A 21,159-nucleotide genomic window follows, 5' to 3' on the forward strand; every position below is an offset into this window, starting at 1 on the left:
TTCTTTGTTATAATCAGTTCGCAACCATATGGCTACACTTTGGGTTTGTTTCATAACATAAAACACATGCTCTCTTACCTTTGCTAGAGGTTTTGGAGACAAGCACTGGAATTGGGTCAAACTGATTATCAGAGCTTTGGTCCCCAGTCTCAGAGGACTGGAAGCTGGAGAGGGAGTGAACCAGATCAGAGGCTGCAGAAAGTTTGTGCCACAGCAGAACAACCGAGAGAAAAAAGAAAGAAAGAAATTAGCAAAGTGGAAGAGAGATAAAGAGAGAATGAGACCGTAAAGAGTATTGTCCTAAACATCAAGTGCTTAATTTTTAAAGACCTATTCACACAGTGTTGCTGTGACATGTTCAGTTGTAACAATTCATCCATTTGGGCCCCTTAACACAGAAATTATATTTTAATTGACAAATTAATTGACATGTTTTCTTGACGAGAACTTTGTTTTTGTTCTTTGGCTCTTTAATAGGCGATCATTAGTAGTCTATTTTTTGAGTTGCTCTTTATGTAAATAATGTTGATTCGTCGTGTCGCTCTTGGGGCGAGTAGTTGTATTCGATTCACGTTGATTCGTCGTGTCGCTCTTGGGGCGTGTAGTTGTATTCGATTCACGTTGACTGGTCGTGTCGCTCTTGGGGCGAGTAGTTGTATTTGATTCCCGTTAATTCGTCGTGTCGCTCTTGGGGCGAGTAGTTATATTTGATTCCCGTTGATTCGTCGTGTCGCTCTTGGGGCGAGTAGTTGTATTTGATTCACGTTGATTCGTCGTGTCGCTCTTGGGGCGTGTAGTTGTATTCGATTCACGTTGACTGGTCGTGTCGCTCTTGGGGCGAGTAGTTATATTTGATTCCCGTTGATTCGTCGTGTCACTCTTGGGGCGAGTAGTTATATTTGATTCCCGTTGATTCGTCGTGTCGCTCTTGGGGCGAGTAGTTATATTTGATTCCCGTTGATTCGTCGTGTCACTCTTGGGGCGAGTAGTTATATTTGATTCCCGTTGATTCGTCGTGTCACTCTTGGGGCGAGTAGTTATATTTGATTCCCGTTGATTCGTCGTGTCACTCTTGGGGCGAGTAGTTGTATTTGAGTCACGTTGATTCGTCGTGTCGCTCTTGGGGCGAGTAGTTGTATTTGATTCCCGTTGATTCGTCGTGTCGCTCTTGGGGCGAGTAGTTGTATTTGAGTCACGTTGATTCGTCGTGTCGCTCTTGGGGCGAGTAGTTGTATTTGATTTACGTTGATTCGTCGTGTCGCTCTTGGGGTGATTAGCTGTATTCGATTCATGTTGATTTGTCGTGTCGTTGTATTTTTTCTGGGTTGATTTGTTTAGTTGCTCTTGGGTGTCAATAGCTGTATTTGATTCGTATTGGTTTGCCGTGTTGCTCTTGGGGAGAATAGTTGTATTCGTGTTGGTTTGTTGTGTCGCTCGGAGTGAATAGTTTCAGCTGATACAGGTTATTTTGGCAAGCAGATCTTTTTGAAAATAGTTTGTTGATTTGCTTTGATTTGTTGCACTGTTCACATTGTGAAAACATTTGATTGATTTGTGTTGTTTTTGTGGCTTCACTGGTGTGAATTTTTTTAGTTGATTTGCATTAATTTGTAAAGTAAATAGTTTAGTTGGTGGTATCTTATTGAATTTGTGTTGATTTGTCACAAAAAATCTAACTTACTACCTAACCCTACCCCTACCCGTGGTGTTAAGACACCTGCAAACTATAACCGTGTTCATTCGAGTGAGCATATGTGTCTCACCCTGGAGTGACTGTCCACTGCTTAGAGCAGCAGGGGTAAACTGGTCCATAGACAAGGCAGGGAGAGATGAGGGTGATGAAGCCAGTATTTGAGCCCCAGAGGAGGGGTGAGAGAGTAGAGAACTGTCAAAAAAAGAATCTCCTGACACAAAAGATTCTGGAGGACATAGGGCAAAGGAGAAGAATAAAGAATGGATGAGTGAAATGAGAAATAAATGGATATGAGACAAAGTGGCAAAGAATAAATATACAAAGTTCAAAATTGACAGAAAAATGGTGGGGGACACAAAGGAAATATGATGGGCTAATAGCAATAAGATTTATCAGGAGAGATAAAGGCAGATGAAAGAAAATGTGTAGAGGTCAGTAGCAGAAGTTAATTAGACTGCTTTAATTAGATTGCCAAGTAAAACACAATATTATTCTCATTAAAATGCCTTCATACTTTTCTGAACAAATCCTTGTAAACTAATCATTTCGGCCATCATGTCAAAAGAAAAAATTTCTGAATATATAATCTCATTGATATTGTGGTCCCTAGATAGTGCTTAAACCTATGTCTATTGGACGTTTTTTGCATTTTTTTTACTGCTCATCCATAATTCTGATAGTTTAAAAAGTACTAGAACACCACTCATCAATAAGCCACATAAGTTGAGGTATCATTCAAGAGTTACACACACCAAAGTTTAATACTTAAGGAAGGAAACACAGTTTGAACATTCCATCAATGCACGTCTAAGGAATTTTTTGAAAAAGTCTGATCAGTTAGAATGGTCTAAACTAAGTACAGACTGTACACAGTTTGGTGAGTGTAGCTTGAAAGCTCTAGGAGTTACATTTTTAATTTTGGTCTTGATTTGGGGATTTTGGAAAAACCCTAAACCATGTCTGTTAAGCCAAAATAATTAATATTACAGCTAAAACTGCACATTTCCACAAGGCCAGGATTAAAATATATAAGTACTGTGATACACAATGTAATTACCCATTTAGCCACCAAGTGTCCCTATAAGATATAACTGTACACAGATCCAGTTAGATACAGATCGCATTCATTAATTTCAGCAGAGGATAAAACAAGACGAGGTGACACAGCACTTCTAGGCTTTAAAAAAATACACTGAAGCCCAGCACTAATACTGCCAATAAGTTTTGATGGAGTATTATAACACCCTTGTATGAAAAACAATGTGCCACTGGTTCAGTCTTATTGCTGCAAAGATATTATTGTGTGCTTTTCAATAAACCAAATCCATCCTTATGTTCTTATCAACAAGCAATGGCAAGTTATATTGATTACTAATAAGGACAGATACAGATGAGGTTATTTGGTTATTGTGCATGTTTTTATCACTGTTTAATTGATCTCTCCTGTTACTGATAACATTTCATTAAGCAGACAAGCCATGGTGAAGAAAAAGATCCTAATGTACCAAAGATCCTGCTTTGCATCATGGTGCGGTATATGAAGGCTACCAGACCATGGCTTTGTTCCAAAGCACAGATGTGCTCCCAAAAACATGGCTTTTTTTAAACACATAGTAACAAAATAGCCGTGTGTCCACTATCGGGCTAAATGAGGGCCTGCTAGTGCGTGCCAGGACCAGTTGCGTGCCCATTGTCTCTTCCAGGTGAATGTGGTTGATAAATAAAGCGTTTAATCTCCCTTCACATGGGAAAACATTGCTTATATTTGCAGGGTTATTGCACAAACAATGTAGGGCTCAAACCCTTATTGTAGGGCTCAAACAGAAAATGCTATTTCCTTGCAAGGGTATGCACAAACAACGTCGCCCTTATTGTAGGTCTCAAACGCAACATTGTTTGTCCTTTTGCAGGGTTTGCACAAGCTACACTGCCATTATCTTAGGGCTCAAATGCAAAACGTTATTTGCTTCTACAGGAGTATTGCACACACAACATCGCACTTATCGTAGGGCTCAGCGCAAACGTTGTTTGTACTTTTACAGTGGTGTTGTACAAACTATGCCTGGCCTTTTCGCAAGGGCTCATTCACAAGCATTGATTACACTTCTGCAAAGATATTGCACAAACAAGGTCTGGTAATGGGGGTATGGTCGTGTGTCTGTTTGTGGGAGATAGGGAGTGGTGTGGCTCGTCAAGCTAGTTGACATGATCTCTAACAGCTGTTTCTTGTTACAGTGATGGCGGGGAGAGGCCTCAGTGTAACAATTATATAATATCTCTAAGGGGTTCTGTAAGAAAGACCTTAAATTTAAAATGGGTATACCATTCTATACATTTCCACGCTACACTAGGATCTTGAAGTATCAAAATATTGTATTTAGTACTAAAAAGTGCCAACAGAAAATAAAAATATTAAATTACAAATAAAATAATATCAGAGGGCTATATATTAAGTTTATTAGATTATTGAGTTGTCGGTTTAGCAACATGCTAAGATCCAATGCTGGGTAGATTACTTCTGAATTTTAATATGGTCCCGATTACAAATTAAATGACTAAAATAGTAGTCAGTAATGTCTTGTATTGTGTTGTGTTTTTTACTTGCTATTTGTCTGTTTGAGTGAAATAAAAAAAGCGTTCTTACTCTGGCAATTTTGGCATAACAAATCCATGTGTGGTAACCGATCAGACGAGTTATATTTGGGAATCAACTTCACAAAAAAAAGAAATGCTCTCAAATTTTAAAGCGCATTCATGTACATTTTTGAAGCCGAAACTAAAACTAGTTTTACCACACTAATGCAAATGGTTTTGCAGTTATGTATGGATTACTGCTCCATCTTCAGGATAATTATAGCTGTTGGCTAATATCAGATCTGTGTATAGAGTTCCACCCCAGATCAACAATTTACTGCCTTTGCCTGATTAATATGTAATCACATAATCCATGAAAAAGTAACTGTAACCTGATTATGAGTATTTTAAAATGTAATTTTAACTAATTACAAGTATTTGATTTGTTTATTCTGATTACATAAACCAGATTACGTGTAATCCATTACTACCCAGCACGGCTAACACCAGACTCTATTAGAATCAACCGTGTGCACTAGTCTAGTCTCTGGTTGCTTCACATGAGGAGCATTAATTGTATGACATGTGTGTTAACAGGGTAAAGAATACAAATTCAGTCACATATGAGGTTCCTTAGAAGTCAGTTGCCCATGTACACAGAAGACTGCTCATGAGGGTTTGGAACAGAGCCTGTGTCATCTAGAAATATTTGAACATAGCGAGACTAATGGCAATGAGAGGTACTTAAAAATGTCAGCAGATTCAATGCTTCAGCGAGCTGCTGTATGATGAAGAATAAGAGGATATTAACAGAATTGCTGACCTTGTTGTGTGGCTGACCCAAGATCAGCCTTCAGAGGGTCCAGACCAGGAATCAGAGAATCCATCCCAGCTGCAGGAAGAATAAGAGATACAAATATATTGGTTTTATAAAAAAATATGAAGAGATGGCAGGAGATCCTGATGGACATGTTTAATCACTCCATGCCAGAGGTTGTGTTATAAATAAACATTATCTGTCACTTTGACAGACTGGTTTGTACATTTTTCATCATGCTTTATTTTTATCCATCAATTGTTTTATTAAAAATATATAGAGTTTAGGTCTAAAACCTAGACTTGACAAAACATTGGCTACAAAGTAAGTCAATAAACCTTTATGGTATGGTGTAGCTATATGGCAACAATTAATTTTCTTTTACTTTCTCACCTTTCAGAAAAAGCTAAAACAAAATACATTTTTGGAAATAAAAGGGCAGTCTTGGAATTAAATAATAATACGCTTTTTTTTAATCCACATGACACTTAATTTTAATTTTTCCCAAGAGTTACCCTTACGGGGAAGAAACCTGCTGAAGTGCTCAACAAATTGCTCTGTTAAATACATTTGGGTATATTTCCTCTACATCATGATTTTGTCTACTGCATCTTTGAGAAAGTACTAAGATGTAGTTAACTGGACATTATTGAACATAGTTTTACCATATATATACACAGTGTATATATATTATTTCTTCCTTTTTTTTTTTAAATGCAATGAAACAATTTTATTTTTAAAATATGACTAATATTTGAAAAGCTTTTGTCATGTGGTGCAACCAACATGTAGATAGAAATTGTGTTGTCATGTTACAAAAATCTTAAAACAAGACTGTTTGTGAAGATTTAAAAACAAATCGTTATTTTGTCATAACTAAATATCAATATTTGACATTTTTATAAAAATTTGGTTCAAAATGTGCACATTTGGTTCAGGGTATTTGGTGTAACCATGAGAAAACCTTTTGATATTTTTTTTAATTATCCAAATTTTTTTTTACTTGTCAAAGCAGACTCAGCTCCAAGAAGAAGCACACTTTCAACCAGATCATTCAATGACATACGGATATCTGATGAAAGAAATAGTTATACGGATACATGAGACAGCAATGGGGTTATAAAGACACACAGGACAGAATAAGACAGGAATGGGGACAAGTAAGTACATTCAGGATTTCCGTGTGTGAATGGAATGAGCTGAACAGAGAAAAACACTCAATATTAACAGACAGAGAGCAGCGGACATGATGTTTCAGCTGTGGGGGTTGTAGGTGGAAAAAGGCAATGATGAACAGACAATTATCTGGTTACCATGACTAAAGTCTGCAGGGCTGAAGGGGTCATTCAATGGAAGATCAGGGAGAATGAGGGAGGAAGAGGGCTCGGGAGACTTCAAACCCTCGATCAACTTCTCTACTCCAACAGAAGAGAGGAGAGGAGTTGAGGAGAGACATGTGGAGAGAGGAGAATATGAAGCAGAAAAGTGTTTGTCATAAGGAATAGATATTTGAGCAGTGTTGGGTGTAATCCGATTACAAAGTAATTAATTACAGTGATCTAATTACATTTTACTCCAAAGGTAGTGTAATGCATTACATTTGAATTTTTGTAATCAGATTACAGTTACTGACTTTCAATTAAATTAATTACTTTAAAGTACAATACTAAGGTTACACATATTTCCCCCAAAAAATGATAATATATAATAGTGTATACAGAATATATTATTAATGAAAAATACATCTAAAACATGACTTATTAATATGCAAGTCTGTTTGGGTTTCTGTGCCAGCTGAAGTGTGTGCACCCGCTAACTAAAAATGAGTGTATGACTTGCGTACGACAATGAACAAGATATAGACAATATTTAAACTTCGCTGAGTGGACAAACAAAAACGTAGATAGTAACCTAAAACTAAAGTAATGTAATTACTTTTCCACTATGTAATCTGTAAAGTAATCTGATTATAATTTGAGAGAATTCATTTTAATTGGTTACTTTCTTTGAGTAATTTACTCAACACTGCATATGAGTTGGTAAAAAAGAAAAGAAAAAAGGCAAGAGCACAAACTGAACTGAAAAGCCAAACAAAATGCTAAAAAAAAGAAACATTTAAGAGAGATTAAATACAAAAGTGAGTGGATATGTTCAGAATTACTACTACCATATTTTACTCATACTATTTTTTCAGTATGCAAATATGCACAAAAATAAATAAATAAATTCTGTATGTATAGAATACCCCTTTTATGAACTTCATTTGAAAAAGTATACAGCAGAGCACACTGCAAAGGATCCTTATTTGACTTTTGTAATGTAACAGATTTCAGAGTGTAACAGAACATTCAGTGGGGAACAACTGTAGAGTGGGACCATCTGGAATTGATTGGATCATAAAAATTGGGTGTTCCACAGCAGAATGGAGCCAAACCTAAATGTTTGCAAGTTTGCAGTGGATTGTGCAGGAATACTGCCATCCTAAAACACCACCAACACCCACTTTTGAGAGGGATATTTGACCGGGATGTGAAGTCTGAAAGTCAAACTCACTCTCCAGATCATCTCCACATATCACAATGCTAACGATTCTTTTCCAATTCTATCATTATTTGCTTTTTTTGCTGTAAACTTGATTACATTAACGTTACCACATTAAATTACTGTGTTAACGATTTTAGAAAGGCTGTTACCTACAACAGTAGCCTAAAACAATACCTAAATAGATATTTGGCTATTGGTTAACATAATTTTCCCTGCCCTTGTTGACGTCAGCTGAAAAAGAAAGTTGCTTCAGAGGTAGAGTTTTTAATGAAGACACGTTTTATATGGAAATTCATGCACTGACGAAACGTGCAAAATAAGACCAGCCAAGGTAAATTTTGATATCATGTTGAGTTTAAAACCAGCAACAAACCATTTTTAACAGTATTTAGCAGTATTACCACAATCTAAAAATGAACTTGATTAAAATAGCTAATTTTAATGTGCCCTTTAGAGGACATGGAGGGAATTTAATTTCTGAAATAGCATTGCATTCCTATTAATAGCTTTGCTTTCTCTCACAATAAGTTTTGCACTCCCTTGCAATAGCTTTTTTCCAAATTAACCCTGGATTTTCTACAATAACTATAGTTCAACTATATTATTTGTAGTAAAACCATAACCACTAAGTTTACCTTGGTTTTAGTACAGAAACAATGATTATTGCATTCATGGTTACATCATGCTTACTTTACTGAAACCGTGGTTTCTTTCAAGTCGGTCACTTCGACGCTGCATCAGTAGCTGACGCTATGGGAGCTCCTCACAGGAGTGACAATCACTGAACCCATTTAGAATCCTCTTATCCCTCTGTCTGAAAGGATGAGCACTGTTTTAAAAACTGCCGCTCATTGAGACTGATTAGAGGTCTGCAACCTGACCCAGGCTGCATAGGAGAACCAGTCAAGTTTTTGGCTGGGTTCGGGTCAGTTTTTCAAGTAGGACTTCAGGTTCGGTTGGTGTTCAGGTTTGTAGTTAATGATAAAATAAAACATGTTTGGAAGGCCTGTTTTCGCACATGCATTCTCAAATCACAGACAGATGAGTTAGGGGCAGTTCAGACAGAATATATTCTCATTCCCTCCTTTCAGGGAACCAAGATTTCAATCATAACAGAGACGTTAATTTTGGGCATAATTTTTTGGGTGGAAATCAAGGTTTTAAAAACGAATGTCAGGAAACACAAAACTATTGTAAGGGAACACAAAAGCTAATGTAAGGGAAAGCAAAACAACTTCAGAAAAGAAATTCCCTCCCTGTCCTCTAAGGGGTTCAATAGATATCCAATCAAGACAAATGCAAACCCAGTATAGACTTTAGTTAATTTTGTTAGACAAACAATCTTCACATCACGTAGGGCTTAGGGTTATAACTCAGCAAGAGAATGGAGAAGGAAGCCGACTATAAGACTAGCTATTAGTTTTTGTGGTAGTCACTTACAGTAATAATACACCAGCAATGAGTTTAAATAGTACAGTTGTCAGGGTTTCTTTAAATATAAAAAAAAATATCCATATACATGTGGATCAATCAAGGATCAGACACTTAGACAGTCTTTGCAACTGAAAGGAGGTCTTTAGGGTCAGGTGTGGTGTGGGGGGTGGGGGGTCCTCAGGTCACAGAACGCATGCTTTCCCACTTTCACTAAGGTAGAGAGCAAACCATCCAACCTTTAAACATAAATTAACAAAAGTTCTTCTAGTCTTGCCAACTATGCCACTCGAGCAATTAGTGATGCTTGCCTTAACAAACACTACTTACTATTATGACCGACAGTGTGTGTCAAGTGTGTGTGTATAGACCTCCACAGAGCTAGACAAGGGCCAATTTTCTGACCTTGCATCTGGCTGCTCTCAAAAGGTTTACCTGTGCCTTAAATTTACCCTGCACGAACTGGCGTGTCATCAGATTCAAAGGATTAGCAGACTGATCTTACATAAGAACCCCGAGTGTTAATCTACTCTCTGAGCTTTCTGGTGAGAGCCATCAAGAAACTCTTATACACACAAAACACATCAGCAAACATCTAAAATAGAGAATTACACTTAAAGGAAACTGGCAGTATTATATGTTCAATGTTATATAGTGAAGCTGAATATGCGGTCTTTACATTTAAAGGTGATGTGTGTTATATTTATACGCAGAGACCAGTATATGTGAGCCATTCATAGGTTGATTTCCCTGAAAATCAACCTATCAAAACATTGCACTGTTTGAGCAGTCCAACGTGTGAACTTATGGCTCAACCAATGGAAGAAAGTAATTCGGGTTTAAAACCAAACTTTAAAACCAGAAAAATAGACTCTTAGCAAGCACTGGGAGACTGAGAGAGACATAGTATGAGACAGAATGAGAGAGAGCAAGATAAATATATTATACATGGACAAATCCTATATTGGAAGACGTAGACTGCAACCAAGAAATCATTTTCAGGACAGGACCTCTCAGCTGTCTTAGCTCTAAACAAACAATAATCAAACACACACACATACACACACACACACATTACTGCAATCACACTGCTGAGGCTTAAAAAAAATGTGCTGAATTAATTAATCAAACATATACATTTTTATTGCACGGCTCTCTGGAATACTCAATTCTGATTGGTCAATGGCGCCATCTAGCCACTTGATTTCTCTGCGTAACAACCGTACATCAACAACATCTCGGATCACTGTGCAATCTCTACTAGTAAGATAATAAAATAATTTCAACTAAAATCAATATTTTATGTGCATTTATTTATTTGGCAAGTTTAATAATAATAATTTTGAATAAATTTTTATAATTTAATAATAATGAATAATGAGCAGCCAGATGGTCATTTTCTAGGGATGCACTGATATGGAATATCTGCGCTGATGCCGATAATTGATCATTCACAGCTCATTGTGGCCAATACCAATATCCCATTTTTTTTTTTTTTTTGCATTTTTAATCCTTTAACACGGAACTGCCATCTAATTAATAAAAGATTCTTATTTTAGAAATATGTTCCATTTAATGTGTAGAATTTGGATTTGCTGTTATTTAAGGTTTGGCTGATGTAACGAACCAGAAATGTGCCTATAAAACCAATGTATGCTAATTTGAATGAGAAATAAATGACAGTACACTTGCATAAATTGTTTGGTGCCCATTTGGTTTGAAGAGTGTTTATGATAATCCTGATGACTCGCTCACAGTGAGAGAATAATGAACTTCAAACAGCTGTAATAATGCATGTAAAATAGGTAGATTTTTCAGTAGGAGGTACTTCTTCATATTGTAACCAATAAAATATATGATTAAAAACCTACACACCATATTCTGAAATGCATAACAAATGATCATGCATTTGTTTTTGTATCTCGTATCCCTTCTCACGTGTGCTCTGTTGTCAAACGTAATTTGGAGTCCAGGCAGAGTCGTCGGGGATTCGTCAATAGTGAAATGTTTTGTAATGTGTTCACCCCTGTCGCAGATTCGTCATGTAATTTGAAAATGCTACGACTTCCATGACAAGACAGACAGTTGTGTAATATGAACGGTACCACGATCCGACATCTTTGAAAGTCGTGTAGTGTGTAGGAGGCATAAGTCCTCGTAGTGGCATAGTGACTCAATCTGGGTGGCAGAGGATGAATCTCAGTTGCCTCCATGTCTGAGACAGTCAACTCGTGCATCTTATCACGTGGCTTGTTGAGCGTGTTACCGCGGAGACATAGCATGTGTGGAGGCTTCACTCCATCCACTGCAGCATCCATGCACAACTCACCACACGCCCCACCGAGAGCGAATCACATTATAGCGACCACGAGGAGGTTACCCCATGTGACTCTACACTCCCTAGCGACCGGGCCAATTTGGTTGCTTAGGAGACCTGGCTGGAGTCACTCAGCATGCCCTGGGATTTGAACTCGTGAACTCCAGGTGTGGTAGTCAGCATCTTTACTCGCTGAGCTATCCAGGCCCCCCTCTATGAAACTTTTTTGAAGATCTATGAACAGTGCTAGGTTGTTTTGGTGCTTGTTTTAATCGCAATGCTGTGCAATTTCCCATATTCTGTTTCATTAAGTAATCAGCTAAAATGATTGCCACCAAGTAACATATAACATGTTTTTGTAGCGTTTTGGTTTAATGCCTCATGAATCATAAACAGAATAGAGAAATGGCATGTTGTTACTCACAGCAGATGAATAAAGACCAGACCCAAAACAATGTAACAAGGTGTAGAGATGTTGAAATAATCCACAGAGCAATTTCAGAACTGAGATTCTCAGTTGCAAGCAAATAAACCACAACAAATTATCAGTAAAAATATCGGCGGTAAGTCCATTGTCGTGCAATAATAATATTTAGATTTTCTCGGTTATTGGCCAATTCGCCGATATTTCGTGCATCCCTATCATTTTTACAAAATAAACAACAACAGAACTCCGACGCTAACCAAAGGTGGATTTCAGCTGTTCAGCAACTTCTTTCTTCTCACATAATTACATATTTCAATGCAAATCAATATTTTATGTCCATGCATTTATTTGGTTAGTAGCCATGTAATAAGTTGGACATTGTATACAGTCAGCCAGTTGTTATTGCAAAATAAACCCCTTCAGTGTGATACAGGACCCCTCTTCGCATCAGGGTCCTGATTACCCTGTCGAGGTTTATTTAGCAATAACCGGCTGACTGTATATTATTAAGAGGTTTGGGAATGGGAATCCAGACCTGCTCCACCTCCCCATCACAGCAGGTCCTCTCCACAGCTCCTTACCTCAGAGGCCCCCTCCTCCCCCACCACAATGACGACTCTCTTCATCATGGAGACAGATGTAAACAGACTATTTAAGAGATAGAACACCTGCAAAGCAGACTCTGTCTCTCCATCCACCTTGAAGCAATGTGCTGATCAGCTGTCTCCTGTGTTTACAGAAAGCTTTAACACCTCACTGTAGACATGTCATGTGCCAGCCTGCTTCAAGACCTCCGCCATCATCCCCGTCCCCAAAAAAACAAGGACCACAGGACTTAATGACTGCAGACCTGTCGCCCTGACCTCTGTGGTAATGAAGTAATTTGAGCGCCTTGTGTTGTCCCACATCAAAACCATCACTAATCCTCTCCTGGACCCCCTGCAGTTCACCTACAGAGCTAACAGGTCAGTAGACGATGCAGTTAACATAGCCCTCCACTTCATCCTCCAGCACCTGGACTCCTCAGGAACTTACGCTAGGATCTCGTTTGTGGATTTGAGCTCTGCCTTCAAAACCATCATCCCGGCTCTGCTGCAGGAAAAGCTCTCCCAGCTGAGTGTACCGGAATCCACGTGCAGGTGGATCACAGACATCCTGACTGATAGGAGGCAGCACGTGAAAGGAGGCTAGGAAATCATGTCTCTGACTCCTGGACAAACAGCACTGGTTCCCCTCAAGACTGTGTTCTTTCCCTCTACTTTTCTCCCTGTACACTAACAGCTGCACCTCCAGTCACCAGACTGTCAAGCTCCTGAAGATTGCGGATGACACCACCCTCATTAGTCTCATCTCTGTTGGGGATCAGTCCGCCTACAGGCGGCAGATTGATCATCTGGTGACCTGGTGCAGTCAGAACAACTTGGAGCTCAGTGCTGTGAAGACAGTGGAGATGGTCGTAGATTTCAGAAAGAACCCAGGCCCACCCACCCCCATCATCCTGTGTGACTCTCCAGTTGACACTGTGGAGGTCCTTCCGCTTCCTGGGAACCATCATATCCCAGGACCTCAAGTGGGAGCTGAACATCAGCTCTCTAATTAAAAAAGCACAGCAGAGGATGTACTTCCTGCGGCAGCTGAAGAAGTTCAACCTGCCGAAGACAATGATGGTGCCCTTCCACACCTTCATCATTGAGTCCATCCTCACCTCCTCAATCACCATCTGGTATGCTGCTGCCACTGCCAAGGACAAAAGCAGACTGCAACATGTAATTTATTCTGTTGAGAAGGTGGTTGGATACAGTCTGCCGTCTCTCCAGGACCTGTATGCCTCCAGGACCCTGAGGCGGGCGGAAAAGATTGTGGCTGACCCCTCCCACCCAGGACATAATCTCTTTGAGACACTCCCCTCCGACAGGTGGCTACGGTCAATCAGAACCAAAACCTCACGCCACAGGAACAGTTTCTTCCCGTATGCAGCTGGCTTCATAACTAAGGCCTAGGACCCTCCTGGCACTTCTTATCCCACCTCCATAGACACTACACGTAACATTAACATAGTTTCCACATCTGTCTTGCATCAACTTAAAAAATATTTATCTGGTTTTTGCCATTTTTAATATGCTCAAACCTTTCTGTGAACTGTGAACAACTGAGAACAGTGAACATTTGCACATTCTATGGTTCATATTCTGCACATAATTTGCACAACTGTACAGCTCCTTTATTAAAACCAGTCACTTTACTTTTTCTCTATATATTGTATCTTAAATATAGTTAATTATTTATCTTACTTTGTTTAGTGTTATTGTATGCATCAAACACCAAGGCAAATTCCTTGTATGTGAAAACTTACTTGGCAATAAAGTCAATTCTGACTCTGAAGGTTACGTTTAAAAAGTATTCCGCTACAGATTACAGAATACATGCTGTAAAATGTCATTTGTAATGTATTCCATTAGATTACTTAAGGTCAGTAACATAATCAAAATACTTTGGATTACTTCTTCAGCACTGGCATAGAATTGTTTTTTAAATATTTTTACAGAAAAATAATATTAAAATTCTCATTAAGTATAAGATTTTTGCAGTACATCTTTGCTCTATTTTCAAAGGTCTTACTAGAGAAAAACGTTATGCTCCAATGTGAATTGTTGTCATAGATTTCATTATAAATAATAAATCGCATCTGGTAATACATTAATGTAATGTAAAGACAAGAAATAGGATTTTAGCTTAGCAAAAACTAAATGTTTACATGACAATTTACACAAGGTTAACTATTTTTGCTGCTCCAAACTTCAAAACTCCACAGAGTGTACACAATGACATCATTATCTGATCTTATGTGGATTCTATTCATAGAATAATGCAGAAAATATCTTATTTGTAGATTTCTATCCTGTGTTAAAGGCTACATTTAGCATTTCTTGTAAAAAATACCCTAACCACATAAAAACATTGAAATGGCATGTAATCGTTTATTTATTGGATTTGTGTTTCACCTGTCAAAGCGTTTCTAACTGTTTTTAAGCTGTAGAAACATTATGTAGCTCCTCTATTAAGCTTCCAAGGGAAAGTTCCTCAATGACGTCATATCCACCTTTTCACTCACAACATTATGAACTTGTCTGAATGTAACACAACATAAGAAAGTGATTGACTGCTGTTCAAACGCTACTCATATCATATAATTTATAAATGTTTTCCAACAGAATAGTCAATAAATGGCAATAAAATGCTAAGTAATCTCTTCAGTAATCAAAAGTCTTTTTGAATGTAACTGTAATCGGATTACCAACGATTTAAATTGTAACTGAAGTGGAATACAGTACCTAATATTTTGTATTTTAAATACGTAATCCTGTTACATGTATTCCATTACTCTTCAACCCTTATTATGATTTACATATACTAACAGAGTAATAAATAGTACAGTATATTTAATAAAGTATCATATAGAAATATCATTAAAAAATACTAAATAAAAAGTACTTTGAATACTTTGAAAGCATGTGATTTTACCATCAAGTTTGGCAAAGTCCTTGTTGAGCAGCTCTTCTGCTGTAAGTTTGCAGAAATTATCATCACCAAAGGGGTTCCACGATGCTAGGGCTCCAGCCGATGAGCCTGAAGCGTCCCCTGACTGATAAACACTCTGCTGAGATGAACGTGGAGAACCAGAGGGAGTGGTGCTAGCTGACCTACAGCAGACACAAAAACAATATAAACACAGTTTAAATGATGTCAAGGGACCATTTTCTACACCTAGGTATTTAATTAGTCCTACCTGAAGTCCACTCATAATGTTAGTCAAGATATAATGTGTGTGAAATGATTATGAAAACATTTACAGTTGAAGTCAGAAGTTTACATACACATAGGTTGAAGTCATTAAAACTCATCTTTCAGATTTAATATTAGCAAACAATAGTTTTGGCAAGATGTTTAGGACATCTACTTTGTGCATGACACGAGTAATTTCAGATTGTTTCACATTTAATTGACTATATCACAATTCCAGTGGGTCAGAAGTTTACATACACTAAGTTAACTGTGCCTTTAAGCAGCTTGGAAAATTCCAAAAAATTATGTCAAGCCTTTAGACAATTAGCAAGTTAGCTTCTGATTGGAGGTGTCCTGAATTGGAGGAGTACCTGCGGATGTATTTTAAGGCCTACCTTCAAACTCAGTGCCTCTTTGCTTGACATCATGGGAAAATCAACAGAAATCACCAAAGACCTCATAAAAAAAAACATTGTTGATCTCCACAAGTCTGGCTCATCCTTAGGAGCAATTTCCAAATGCCTGAAGGTACCACGTTCATCTGTACAAACAATAATATGCAAGTATAAATGCCATGGGACCACACAGCCAGCTCAGGAAGGAGACACATTCTGTCTCCTTGGGAAGAATGTAGTTTGGTGCAAAAAGTGCAAATCAATCCTAGAACAACAGCAAAGGACCTTGTGAAGATGCTGGAGGAAACAGGTAGACAAGTATCTATATCCACAGTAAAACAAGTCCTATATCGAAATAACCCGAAAGGCTGCTCAGCAAGGAATTATCCACTTCTCCAAAACCACCATAAAAAGCCAGACTACAGTTTGCAATTGCAAATGAGGATAAAGATCTTACTTTTTAGAGAAATGTCCTCTGGTCTAATGAAACAAAAATGTAACTGTTTGGTCATAACTTCCATCGTTATGTTTGGAGGAAAAAGGGTGAGGCTTGCAAGCCGAAGAACACCATCCCAATCGTGAAGCATGGCGGTGGCAGCATCATGTTGTGGGGGTGCTTTGCTGCTGGAGGGACTGGTGCATGTCACAAAGTAGATGGCATCATGAGGAAGGAAAAATATGTGGATATATTGAAGTTACATCTCAAGACATCAGTCAGGAAGTTAAAGCTAGTTCACAAATGTGTCTTCCAAATGGACAATGACCCGAAGTATACCTCCAAAGTTGAGGCAAAAGGACAACAAAGTCAAGGTATTGAAGTGGCCATCACAAAGCCCTGACCTCATAGAAAATGTGTTGGCAGATCTGAAAAAGAATGAGCGAGCAAGGAGGTCTACAAACCTGACTCAGATACACCAGTTATGTCTGGAGGAATGGGCCAAAATTCCAGCTACTTATCGTGAGAAACTACTCAAAACATTTGACCCAAGTTAAACAATTTAAAATCAAAGCTACCAAATACTAAAAAAAAAATAATGTAAACTTCTGACCCACTGGGAATGTGATGAAACAAATAAAAGCTGAAATAAATCATTCTCTCTACTATTATGTCTACATTTCACATTCTTAAAATAAAGTAGTGATCCTATGTAAATAGTTATTGTATGTAAACTTCAACTGTATGTGCATATCAAACTCTTATTTCAAAAGATCAAGAACAATCCCATTTTCCCTTTAAAATGTCCTAATGTTGCCTCCTTGCTTTTAACCTAGTTGTGAAGTACACTTGAAACAGTCTGAATTTTTAACTTTACTAAATGCTCAATGATGTAAAGTACAAAAAATAAATTGTAAAATGATAGATTTGGTATCTGTATGATTTACTTGGACTTGTTCAGGCTGGCCTCTGCTGCGGCGGCTTGAAGCAGTTGAGTGGACTGACTTACAGGAACTCCAAATATGGTGCTGCGTGTGACATCGCTCAGAATTCGTCTGTGCCCTGCCTTTGGAGCAGTCTTAGGAGAAGAGGGAGGAGTCAAAGAGCCGAATTTATGCGCCCCACGACTCACAGCTACAGACTTTACAGAAAGAAAAGTATAAAGGAAGAGCAATATTAAAGACAACAGATGCTGGAGGATATTAATTTGGCCAATTAATTTCTGAAATTACAGGAGAGAAAGATACTACGAAAAGATGTTAAGGGGTGTTCACACAGTTTACATTCTTGCGTCCATCTGTGATATATTTGAAATTTCTGTCTGTTTTTCAGCATCTCACGCCATGAGCAACACATTTTTAAGATGCAACGTCAAGTTTAGATGTTCCATCTTATAATGGGCAAGACTAGATCTGCTTACAATGCTGCTGCAGATAGAACAATTGAACGCTAACATGCTGTACATACTGGCTTGCGCCATATACTGTAAAGTTTCATGACTAAACATAAAATCGTTTAAACTTTTAAAAATGTGTCTTACGACCCATGAGATCTGTTCCACTTCACTGTGCTGCATCTAGCTGATTTTGAACACAAGAATGTTTTTAATGTGAATAGCCCCTTAGTTTTTAAGAGCTAAAGAACTTCAGATGTACAAAAGATGACAAATCTCACAGATTTTGAAATGAGAAAATACCTCAAACTTCACCTTTGAAATTTTAAATGTCTGCTCTTAGATGAATGGGTCATTTATATTCATTTGAAATGTAAAAATCTCTTCACTTCTAGTTGCTCATACATGGGTAACTAACAGTGCAACAGGCAATAATACATCTAAAAATATTTTTAACAGCATATGTAGCTGATTATTTTATATTTATTGTGACTTACTATGCCTATTACGTATGACCTCATAGTAACTACCATTTTAACATGGAATATTTGCAGTGTTGCATGTAATCCAATAACAAAGTAATTAGTTACTTTAATCTCATTACTTTTAGCAAATCTTGTGTAACAAATTACATTTAAATTCTTGTAATCAGGTTACCGTTACTGACTTTCAATTAATTCAAATACTTTTAAATACATTAAAGGGTTATGCTTATTTCTAAAATATGATCTATGTAGAATGCATAAATGATGCTCCTGTAACGAGTCATTGTAAGTGAGAAATGTGAGGTGCTGTGTGTGTAACAATGAACAAGAAATAAATATAGCCATTATTTTGAATTTGTTGAGCAGAAAAGTTTTTTAGAAAGTAACTTAAAAGTAATTAGTAGTATGATTACCTTTTCAATGTAGTAATTAGTAAAGCAATCTATTTTAGATTGATTGAGTGATCAATTGATTGATTGATAGAGTGATTCTCTAATTTTAGAGAAATAATCAGTAATTTGTAGTGGTCTACTATTTTTAAGTATCTTACCCAACACTGAATGTTTGTAACTACAAGGAATATTTGTGCTTTAAAAAATTTAGTTGTCACTGCAGGACATTCAAAATTAACTAATGGAGGCCATTAAAAATGGTGTAAACTTGAAAGAAATGGTGACAAACACCTAAATACACTCACCTAAAGGATTATTAGGAACACCATACTAATACTGTGTTTGACCCCCTTTCGCCTTCAGAACTGCCTTAATTCTATGTGGCATTGATTCAACAAGGTGCTGAAAGCATTCTTTAGAAATGTTGGCCCATATTGATAGGATAGCATCTTGCAGTTGATGGAGATTTGTGGGATGCACATCCAGGGCACGAAGCTCCCGTTCCACCACATCCCAAAGATGCTCTATTGGGTTGAGATCTGGTGACTGTGGGGGCCATTTTAGTACAGTAAACTCATTGTCATGTTCAAGAAACCAATTTGAAATGATTCAAGCTTTGTGACATGGTGCATTAGCCTGCTGGAAGTAGCCATCAGAGGATGGGTACATGGTGGCCATAAAGGGATGGACATGGTCAGAAACAATGCTCAGGTAGGCCGTGGCATTTAAACGATGCCCAATTGGCACTAAGGGGCCTAAAGTGTGCCAAGAAAACATCCCCCACACCATTACACCACCACCACCAGCCTGCACAGTGGTAACAAGGCATGATGGATCCATGTTCTCATTCTGTTTACGCCAAATTCTGACTCTACCATCTGAATGTCTCAACAGAACTCGAGACTCATCAGACCAGGCAACATTTTTCCAGTCTTCAACTGTCCAATTTTGGTGAGCTCTTGCAAATTGTAGCCTCTTTTTCCAATTTGTATTGGAGATGAGTGGTACCCGGTGGGGTCTTCTGCTGTTGTAGACCATCCGCCTCAAGGTTGTGCGTGTTGTGGCTTCACAAATGCTTTGCTGCATACCTCGGTTGTAGCAGTGGTTATTTCAGGCAAAGTTGCTCTTCTATCAGCTTGAATCAGTCGGCCCATTCTCCTCTGACCTCTAGCATCAACAAGGCATTTTCGCCCACAGGACTGCCGCATACTGGATGTTTTTCCCTTTTCACACTATTCTTTGTAAACCCTAGAAATGGTTGTGCGTGAAAATCCCAGTAACTGAGCAGATTGTGAAATACTCAGACCGGCCCGTCTGGCACCAACAACCATGCCACGCTCAAAATTGCTTAAATCACCTTTCTTTCCCATTCTGACATTCAGTTTGGAGTTCAGGAGATTGTCTTGACCAGGACCACACCCCTAAATGCATTGAAGCAACTGCCATGTGATTGGTTGATTAGATAATTGCATTAATGAGAAATTGAACAGGTGTTCCTAATAATCCTTTAGGTGAGTGTATACACTTTCCCAAATACTTTCATATACATTTTAAGCTAAAATCTTGATATAAAAAATGATGATTTAACACATTATAAGTTAACTACCACCTGCATAACCTTGTACACTGTAACAAATGTCCACTTTAAATTATACGGTAAATATATATATATTTTGTTTTTTTTCAACAAGACAATGCATGTAATTATACGGTAAATACAGTAAACGTTTACTGTATATTTAACAGTAAAAATGTGTTTTATGTTTAAAAAGAGAATACATGTACTTATACAGTAAACTGTTAAAATTACTGTGAAAAACAATAAGCGGGCATCCCAGAAGTCCCTGTGTGACGCATAGTGTCCTTCTTATTTTTTAATTCAGTTATGCACATTTGGGTGTTCTGTGTTTTATTTTATGTAGTTCAGTTCATTTGTTTTGCATAATTATATTGTCATGAGTTACCCTGATGGTTTTTAATGTCTGTGTGAGTAACACTGTGCACTGTCTCTACATGTGTTTTAATTATTGCTACTGGAATGTTGACTCTACATCAACTTAAAGTCATCATGTGGCCTTTTGTAGTTACTAGTGTAACCAATTTTTTTGACAGTGTAGTATGAGTACTAATTTCTTTAAGGTAATGATGTTTCAGGCATGAAACAATCTACGCATGTACATAAACACAAACGCTTGTAGCTACACAAGCGAGTTGTTGCAATTCGAAATGTGTCAGACTGCAATTCAAAACCCAACGCCAGTTCACGTTGCATTCTCAGTGTTGCTGCAAGGGGCACTATCCCGGACATTAGTGTAAAATGTTGCCAAGCATTTGTGTTTGCATACTTGCGTAAATGTTTCTGGCCTTAAGGTGCATGGAAAACCAACAAGAAGAGGATAGTAGTTGTTGAAAGTCAACTGAATCACTACAAAGATCGTATCATCAGAGCAGACGCAGATGGTGGAGTGTTAC

At 37.8% G+C, this 21,159-nt stretch overlaps 1 protein-coding gene across 8 annotated transcripts in view; it reads right to left on the bottom strand.

Annotated features, from left to right (window-relative positions):
- Positions 1-21,159, bottom strand: part of LOC127621525 (AP2-associated protein kinase 1-like) — a 71,661-nt gene that overhangs the window by 16,354 nt on the left and 34,148 nt on the right. For 2 of the 8 annotated variants that reach the window (XM_052095179.1, XM_052095186.1), the window contains exons 12-17: positions 17,365-17,558; positions 15,326-15,504; positions 6,398-6,499; positions 5,091-5,159; positions 1,764-1,919; positions 79-192 (exon numbers count right to left, since the gene is read on the bottom strand). In XM_052095179.1, the coding sequence (XP_051951139.1) occupies positions 79-192; positions 1,764-1,919; positions 5,091-5,159; positions 6,398-6,499; positions 15,326-15,504; positions 17,365-17,558 (814 nt within the window). The remainder of the gene's footprint in view (positions 1-78; positions 193-1,763; positions 1,920-5,090; positions 5,160-6,397; positions 6,500-15,325; positions 15,505-17,364; positions 17,559-21,159) is intronic. The other 6 variants (XM_052095181.1, XM_052095187.1, XM_052095180.1 and 3 more) reach the window with 5 other exon arrangements.

The sequence above is a fragment of the Xyrauchen texanus genome, chromosome 27 (assembly GCF_025860055.1).
Source record: "Xyrauchen texanus isolate HMW12.3.18 chromosome 27, RBS_HiC_50CHRs, whole genome shotgun sequence".
NCBI lineage: Eukaryota > Metazoa > Chordata > Actinopteri > Cypriniformes > Catostomidae > Xyrauchen > Xyrauchen texanus.